The sequence below is a fragment of the Branchiostoma floridae genome, chromosome 8 (assembly GCF_000003815.2).
Source record: "Branchiostoma floridae strain S238N-H82 chromosome 8, Bfl_VNyyK, whole genome shotgun sequence".
NCBI lineage: Eukaryota > Metazoa > Chordata > Leptocardii > Amphioxiformes > Branchiostomatidae > Branchiostoma > Branchiostoma floridae.
This window is the reverse complement of record NC_049986.1, coordinates 18,364,811-18,374,438: the sequence shown is the minus strand read 5'-3', so window position 1 is coordinate 18,374,438 and position 9,628 is coordinate 18,364,811. Positions and strand designations below refer to the sequence as shown.

The 9,628-nt window shown below is 41.6% G+C and overlaps 1 protein-coding gene across 1 annotated transcript in view; it reads left to right on the top strand.

Moving 5' to 3' along the window:
- Positions 1-958: 958 nt before the first annotated feature.
- Positions 959-9,628, top strand: part of LOC118421396 — a 21,148-nt gene continuing 12,478 nt past the window's right edge. Inside the window, exons 1-2 of the mRNA XM_035828660.1 lie at positions 959-1,266; positions 3,524-3,725. Coding sequence (XP_035684553.1) covers positions 1,165-1,266; positions 3,524-3,725 — 304 coding nt within the window. The 5' untranslated portion in view covers positions 959-1,164. The remainder of the gene's footprint in view (positions 1,267-3,523; positions 3,726-9,628) is intronic.

Here is a 9,628-nt window from a genome sequence, read left to right as displayed (position 1 = left end):
GCGCGGCGCGGCAGCAGCTGGTTATATTAACCTCCACCAGGCCTTCCTACTGGGGCGCGGTCATCGTCGGCTAAAGAATAGGGAAATTGGCCAGGGGAGTCAGTCCACGTTAAGGTTAATGTTTCCCCGACTTCTCTGGTAGCTACTCCTCTGGCCAATTATTCTCCCTATAATAATCTATAAGCAGCGTAGTACATTTAATTGAACGACCTGTCACACATAGCCTTAGCACATCTGATTGCAGGTGTGAGGATATGCATAGTGCTTGATGGCAACGAATCCCACTCTGTGGTTGCTGTAGGAAGTACGAATTTTAAAACACATCCAGCCGAGGTTGATGACTCCGGTACTTTAAAGCATGGCTATTTCTTGTGTCTTATTCCTCTATGAAAAATAGAGTTATTGTTTTCAATGTGTCTGTGTGTTTGTCTGCTAGGCAGTATATGTTTCCGAATATTTGTCAGTATGAATGGATTACGACGATGTTTGTTATGCTGGTAGGTCTTTTGTGTGCGTCTTTGCACCAGAAGTTACCGTTTCTGTATCTTTTTTTGCCTGGATATGTAATGGTTTTGATTTTTTGGTGGCTTTTCATGTTCGGAAGAAGAGGTTTGAACTCACTACTTGCTTGCTCTGGTCCTTGTCTGAGCTGACATTACGTACTTAGCAGTTGGTATACACTAGATGAATACTTTACGAAAGGCGGGGAAGACTGTCCTCCATTGCATACACACACACGCACACAGAGGCACGCCTATCTAAATTTGTCATGACGTGGACGTTTTCACACAAGTTTCGGGGGTTGCGATGTAATATGAAGTCACTTCTGAATTTCTCTGGGTCATCTAAGCTTCATTTGATCGATTAACTCTTATCACAACTTTGAGCAGGTAAAAACAGAGCGTTCGGATTTCATACAGAAAAATTGGACCAAACAGTATCACACAGTGCACCCCTATATAGTAGCCCAGAGGTGGACAAGTCTAACTAAATTGGCCCCAAACGCAAAGGGTGAAAGGTGACGCAGTGGATGGGAACGCACCGTGGACTCGGTGGGTCAAACCGCGGACGAAGTTTGGTCAAGTGTGCCTACGTCCAGCGTTGGACGGCCTGCCCAGATATGATTGACCATGACGTAATTATGATTGACGTGTGCGCGGGACGATGACTGAGATGAAGGATCTCCACAAGTTGCTGCTGCGCAGGTACCACCGCCAGCTGGTACGGGACATGCAGACCACCAGGGTGCTCGTACAGATGTTGGCGGTAAGGTGGTTTCAAGAGTAGAGTAGAGTAGAGTAGAGTAGAGTAGAGTAGAGTAGAGTAGAGTAGAGTAGAGTAGAGTAGAGTTGTTCCAGCCCGGTAGGAGTGACCACTACAGTTTGGGCTGCTCTTCAATTCAGGATACTGACATTGTCGGTCTTAGGGGATGATCCAGTGCCCTGTAGTCATAGACGACAGGATGTCCTTTCATGTGTTCGTCAAATCTTGCTTTAAACTTGTTCAATCCGACTTACATGTACTACTGACTGATACTAGCCTCCACCAGGCCTTTCTAAGGCGTTATGATATGTCTATTGACACAACAAAAGTACAGAGACTGTTGTAAGGACTGCTACAAACATCTATGTGGACAAACAGGTGCATACATGATGAATTACCTATATGAGTGACTACGGATAAGTATCAAAATATCAGCATGTTAAGTCTTGCTTGAGTATCATTTACAATATTGGTTCTAAGGTCTAGGCACTCTTGGATATATTTGCTGTAAAAAGACGCATGTCATGTTTGATGTAACATTCGGTGATTGCTCACGACAAACACGCTGTACGTTAAGTTGCGTTAACCAGAGAATGTACATAGCCACGGAGAAATTGTTGCCGAAAAGCCATGGGTGCCGGATGTAAATATTGCAGTGTTCACACACTGAGGTACAAATTGTTCCGTGAAGTCTTGCTGAATACTATCAAAGTGCTTTTGTTGCTGAGAAAGCAAAGAACTTGCCTTGTTTGCACGTGTGGATAACGTTACGATAAACGCACTGCCACCGCCCCTGAATTGGTTCAACTTTGGCCCTAAACCAAACCATGGAGTAGATTTATAACTTCCTAAGTCTCAATGTTTAGTGTTTGATTTTGAGTTCGAGTGGCATTTAGAAAGTCTTCCTTTATTTGCGGATCCTAAAAAGACCCATAATATCCCAAAAACATACACTTGAAAGACTGAGCCGAATCCTACATATGATTGGAGATTGAATATGATGATGTTGTCACCACTACAGTACACGGAGTCAGCCACAATTCAGTCCAATTGTCTTGCATTCTTTCAGACGTGAAAATCTTAATGTGTTGGAGGCATAAAAATGTACTGTAAATGTTTTGATTGTGGTGAGACTTTGAAATCTCCCCCTTTGTGTCAACTGTGGCGTGCATACGTGGCACCATGTTAGAGTAACCCCTATTGCTAGGGGAACAATGTTGTGTTATCTTTCCTTAATGCTTTTATTGTGGACGTTGTTATTGTCTCATTCATTCGCCCGATGAGGTGTTGACGATGTTTAAGGGCTGTACTTTACACCCGAGTAGAACTGTTTACTTAACCACCAGTCGTCTTAATCCAGCCGACTCCAAACATTAAGGAATGACAGGCAGGTATTTTCCCTTGTAAGACCCGAAAGAGGGGTTCACACACGTGTGCGTATATATTCAGGTCCGTCGTATGTGGTTCGTATGGAAGTCTCAGCCTCTACCAGGCTCAACAGGTGGCGGGAAAAAAAGTAAAAATTGAACAAATGTTAGATGCATAACATGACAGAGGAATTAGCTGGCTGTGGAGTATGGTTTGCGACCGACTCGTCTGACATGTTATCTGTCTGCGTCTGTCTGCGTCCAATTTCTATTATTTTTCCAGCAACCTGTGGAGTCTGGTAGAGCCACAAGAAATCCCTAAATTGACTTTTGCCTTACCAAGACCTATCCTTATATCAGATATCATCACAATCCATACAGAGGAAATAAGCAAACACACAGACAAACCAAAAAACAATACCTCCATTTTTCATGGAGGTAACAAAATATGACGGCATACTTTATGCTAGTCTCCAAGCAGACGTGTCAGCTGGATGACAAAAGAGAAGAAATAGGCCACCAAATATAGGGACAAATAAGTTGCCATGGGATCTTAGTCAGTCTTTTGAAGACTATCCAGACTTTAATTCCTGACGTGGCCAAAGTCCCCTACTAATATACTACTATTCGGCCAGGCGGGAGACTGGTAGAGACTGATTTTATGTGCTGCCTCCCAGGTGTTTGACCAGAGCGAAGAGGCGGAGGTTCTGGCCGGCCAGACTCCCACAGACCTGATCTCAGAGAGATCTGAGAGCACAAAATTGACCTTCCCAAGACTTATCCATCCATCAAATATCATCATAGTCCATACAGAAGAAACAATCAAACACGTAAGCAAACACACAAATAAGCCAATTCATGGAGTTAACACAATATTTTGCGCTGACTCCCAGGTATTTGACCAGAGCGAGGAGGCGGAGGTTCTGGCCGGCCAGACTCCCACAGACCGCGCCACCAGGTTCCTGAAGATCCTGCCACAGAAGGGAGCGGAGGCGTTTGAAGCCTTCGTCAAAGTCTTGGAGAAGAAACAGCCCGAGCTCGCCCGTCCGCTGAGGGAGGAGGGGCTGAGGGAGTCTGCATCCTCCAAGAACGGTGGTAAGTAATAAATCTTTTTATCAGTTCCCTAAATGTAGATATCTACACTGTAAGTAACGTTTGTAGAGCAATCCTTATTTTTCATTCTCCGACACAGAGACGAACCCTCGTCCTTGAACATGGCTTGGTCTACGACGGGGTTCGACTGTTTGTAGGAGAATGTTATCGGTTTTGTGGTACCACGAAAGTAGGGGTATACGCAATCATATAAAGGTTACCCGCCATTGCCTTATGAGGCCGTAGGGGCACAGTGAGTTGTTATCCATTGTGTGTAGGACAAGGTATTGGAAGACAAAGCATCTTCTCCTTCCACCGCCTTTTTACCTCCCAAACCGAAGTTAGGTACTCTTCGTGTCCAGGGTTCCCTTAAACACCCTCCGGTTTAATTTGGGAATTCCGGTTTAATTTGGGACAACCTCCCGTATTTCAGCAATCTTTAACCCCAAAGGCTTAATATCGCATATGTTAGGTAAAAATGAGGTTAAGAATACGTAGCAGCCATTGATGACCCCCTGGGGTTTAGCCCAATTCTGCAGAATTCTGCAGAATTCTGGGAACTGGAGCCAGAATTCTGCAGAATTCTGGGAACTGGAGCCAGAATTCTGCAGAATTCTGGGAGCCTGAGCCAGAATTCTGCAGAATTCTGGGAAGCCTAAGCCAGAATTCTGCAGAATTCTGGGAAGCTTAGCCAGAATTCTGCAGAATTCCGGGAACCTAGGCCATACTTTAAAGCTTAGCCAAAGGTAGTTTAATTGAAGATGAATATAATTAGACAGCAATTGTGTTAAGTGATTCCTAATTTTCATAATTAATGAAGTTTTATGTTTTATATATCTTTTGATCTGATGATGCTACGGACACCAAATCATTGGAGTGTTAGATACATAGGTCTTGGGCTAACAAAGAAGTGTCAGAAGGTTGGGGCCCCTAAGAACGATAACAGGGCAAGTGTAGCTTAATGCTTAAATTCACCCATTGAGCCTCACAGTGCACCAGTGCTATTGTAATCGAACCAGTACTGTTTTAAAAATCTTTGATATGGACATGACTTTGATATGGATATTGTGCTGCTTTTGTCCTACTGCCAGATGTTTTTCCATCTAGATATCAAGCTACATAAAGCAAGTGTTTTGTTGGCTTTGTTTTGTTTTGTTTTAAAAGCATTTGCATCATGCTCAACATTGATAAAGTAGTTCACAGTGAAGACCAGTTACACATGTTGTTTGTCCCTGTACTGTGGTGATATACTTGAAGGAGAAATGTCTATAAAAAGGCATTTGAAATGTCAATCAAATAACTATGAATGATCAAGAAAGTTGGCAATAGACATATAATGTGTATTGGCCTTGACTCCTGATTACCCAAATCGTATGATCTATACGGGTTTGGGGTGGTTTCGTGCCATCGATGATTTCAGAAAATGTATCCTAACAATTTATTTTCAATTTTCTATATTACACGACAAATTGATGACCTTTCTTGCCGAGAAGGCCATTATCCTACTAGTAGGAAAAGTCGTCTTTTCCGTACATCAGCCTTGAAAGAAATTGCCCTTAACAGCATTTTAATGAAATTGTTTCTAATGACGGTTTTTACTAAAAATGACGGTCAGTGGCAAGGCACCCCTTTCCACCGGAAACATTGAATTGTCTGGAAATCAATGTTCAGACAAGCGCTAGCACCTTTCAATTACATTTTGAAGTCTGGCAGGCCGATGCTTTGAGTGACCCACTCCTTGAAGTTTAATCGTGAAAGAATATTTAATTCCCTCTTGATAGAGCTGACATCTTGGTTCTGGAAACCTTGGCTATGTATATGTACAACTAACAACATGTACAGAGGAATCAGTCTACAGTATTAGATACAGCAGCCACAATTTACAACAAAATTCTTTTCCTAAGGATTATACCACACGTACAACCACTGGCTTAAAAACAATCAAAATGGTTTTTGACCTGGCAGATCAGCTCTATTATACCTTAATGCTGAAAATATGTCGGAGGCTGGACGTCAAAGCTACAACCATGTATAATTTTGACGAGAATTTCATTATTCTGTCGGCAAAATTTGCCGGAAAATGTAGGGAATAGCATTTCAGACAGTCGTGATAAAAAATTTAGCTCAATATGGCACCACCATTTTGCCACTTTCATTGTGTAACGAATATGATCAGGAAACTACACCTACCGGTAGTTGTAAAAACCCACAAAAATGGATCATATCAAAATTACATGACATTCCTCTATATATGACACATATAACACAATCTTGGTAGAAAGGCCGACAATTCAGGTCTAAAGCAGCTGTAATTAACTCGGATGAAACTTCATCCACCTGACGTGTGACAAACGTTTCCTTAGCAATGCGTTGCTAAGGACCGCAGAGTGATCGATTCGAACTGCATAGAAAACCTGTTCAAAAACTGTTCGATACAGGTCATGGCGTGCCGGCTAACCTAGGTTTGGTAGGTCTAGAATTTAGTTACCCATAACAATTCAATAATTACTGCATTGAATTTATTGCAAGGGGGGCTTAAACCGTGTTATTATGATGCCACGGGCAGAAATTAACTTGATTTTCTGAAAAATTCAATGATCACTATCACCATTGGGAAATCAGAAGGGATAATGTTTTGTGTGCTATGTTCATTGAATAATACTTATAAGCAACCATCATAAAATACATGATGGTTGCTTTTAATCTGTAGTATTTTAGTGTTGTTGGTGATATAAGCACTTGAAGGGGAAAAGTAGGTGTCTAGGGTAAGTGGTTGTGATGGGGAACTTGTGGTTGTTTTTATTTGTCAGGTTTGACTGATGCTTGTAGGGCCTTCACACTGAAACCAAATCAGCAGGAATCAAGCAAAACCAGCCGGAATGAAGTATTTACAAAATTTGTGCCACTGCATTCAGGGCCATTCGGTAGGGAATTCCAAATGAACCTTATATCCCCTTCACATGAGAAGGATGAGCCAGAATGCCGTCAGAATGAAAATTCTTTTCTATTACTGTGAATTCGTAGTGTATTCTAGACATTCTCACTGAGCATTCCAGATATTCTTTCGGCCACATTCTGGCAGGATTTGAGATGGCTCAGTATCGTTTCAGTTCTCCATCGAATGAAATAAGATATTTCGAATAATGTTGGAATGCAGTAGAATGCAGTCAAACTGCAGTTAGACCAGTTAAAATACACTTAGAATCCACTATGAATGCCATTCGATATTTCTCCACTTCGAATGCACCTCAACAGTTCTTAACATGTCAAAAACTTTCTGTCTAGCCAAATTTAAGAACGGGCACAAATAGCTGGAAAGCAGTTAGAAATTTTGGAACACACTACAAATTGCCAGGAATTGCTACGAATAAAAAAAGAATTTTCATTCCGACAGTATTCCGGCTCATTCGTGCTCTCGTGTGAGGGGGGCTTAAACTGATGCTTATGCATTCAGAAGTTCAGATTTAGTCTTTGTGAAGGTCTACATGTACTTTAAGGTTTGGAGATAACTATAATTGCTTTGGTAGTAAGTGTAGGTAAATAGTCTGGTTTATCTAGTTTACCTATTATAATAATAATGGTTCTCTGACTTAATAAAATATGAAACATTGTGTATGCCAGATCTAGAGAGCCTGTGGCAAGTGATTTTGATATTCCTGAGCTTTGCATGTCACTTTGCATGTCTTGAAGTAACAATTAATTCCAATATGATCTACCTACCCAGTACTAGTTGCTTGGGCTACCAGGGAATTGTCTCTGTGGTAGGTTCCCTTGGCACACCGTGACTAATCCTTGGTAAACATACACTTAAGACAGCTACTGAATCCCACCCACATGATAGACCTCAGGCCCCTGGAGGCTTCATAGTTAGAATCTTCTTGGGATGGCCCATACAGGGAACCTGGGCCCCATGCATACTCCTAGAAAATCTTCATTAGTCACACATGTGTTCCCAGCAAATTTGACAAAGCAGGCTAACTATGATGCCTGGCTAACAATCTCCAGATCCCTGCCCTTGTGTTTGGTACAGTCACATTACCAAATTGGGCGGGTCAGACAGTTTTTGGGAATGAAAATATATAACATGATGACAACTATCATAATTCCACGAGGTGCCATAATACCGCCACTTTAAAAAACGTTAGCATAGAGGTCTTCCCAAGATTGTCTTGAACACCGAATGTTAAATATCTCAAATGTAATACAATTCAGATATTTAGGTGTTGAAGACAATCTTGAGATGGCCTCTATAACAACGCTTTTTGAGGTGGCGGTATAATGGCACCTGGTGGAATTATGCGAATGTATGTTAATAATATACTATGAAAGACAACACATTATTTTTAAAGTGTCCAAAATAGTCATCAGTACTTGTGTTTATTTCTTGATAAACACTTTCATTTCCGCAAACATCCCAACTGGGCCTGGTTTGGAAATGTGTGACCAAGTAGGTGTGACCTTAGCATAACACAAGCTCACTTGGAACTCCTCCCAGGAGACTAGGGAGTCAGGCTACCCTACATGATGTGCCTACCAGCTGTGTCACTTTGGGTTTGACTTCCTTTCTGAGAGCATTGGAAGACGAAGTGTCCCCTGGAAGACAAAGTGTTCCACATTTTCTATAATGAGTGGGTTACAGTGTGTATGACACATTAACAGGGTTATAGGTTTGTTTCGAAAGTAAACGTTTGGAAATTTTTGTGGGTTTTGCAGGCCTCTTCAATAGCTCTTTTTTCCTGGTCGTTAGAAAGGAAGTTAGAAATAAGATGTATTATATTTTCATCTTCCACTGGTTTTGAAATACAATAGTTACAGATTCATTCGCCCACATGTAGCTTTTTGATTATCAAAGCTTTTTGGTTGGGAAGAGAAAAAATATGGAATAATTGAAACGGCAATAGGCAAGTAGTGCAGTCTCCTGCTAGGCAAAAAAGACCGGACCAGTTTAAGTCAGTTGGTGGCACCTGAACCTCACTGTTACATAATCATAAACATAGAAGCGTCCTCAATCCCTGGTGAATATAAATGTGCTTTTCAATATACATTTTTTTAATGATTTTATACATCTTGATAGTACTTCACATTTTATGTACATACCTCACTGATTTAAACTACAGCATCACCTAGTACCAGACAAATTGGGCAATGTGAGAGTCAGCTAACCCTGGAATATTATACCATAGCCAGTTGCCAAGGCATAGGATGAACTAAGTGCTAAGTAATGGTAATTGCCTAGGCCTCACCTCGATGGAACAGATTTACCTACAGAGTTAAGAATGCCCAGTAGCCATGCAGAGTCTTCAAGCAATGCTAAGGCGCAAAACCACAGGTATACAGCCTTGACCATAGTCATGGGCAATGAGGCAAGCAAATACCCAGTATACAAATTTAAAAGAAAAAGTGTGCCAAAAGGTAAGATTCCGCCTGCGAAAGGAAGAGGACATGAAACTAGAAAAATGTACGGTAGATCTGACTCCAAGTATAGGGAAACTTGCTTAACTTGTCAACATCTACCTAAAGTTAAAGTGTTTTTGAATTCGCGGAAGGCTCCCAACACATGACCAAAGAAATTCGATGGGGGAAATCCAAGTGCGCTCACTGCCAAGGACAGCAGACACTGTGTCATGTCCTGAACATGTGCCCATATGCATTGGCCCTATTAAATAAAGGACAGGTATACCTGGAAACATAACCTTATGGAACCCTCAAACTGTCCGGCAGGTTTTTGTTGTCCCAAGGTGACAACAGAAGACAGGTTTGACATGCAGCTACAGGTGAATAACCTGGGCCACTTCCTTCTGATATAGATGAGTTTCTATATTTTTACTACCTTAGATTCTTTAGGTTGGGAGCACTTGTGTGAGAAAAGGTCTTGGTAAAATTTGAGTCACAGAACACAGTGCTTT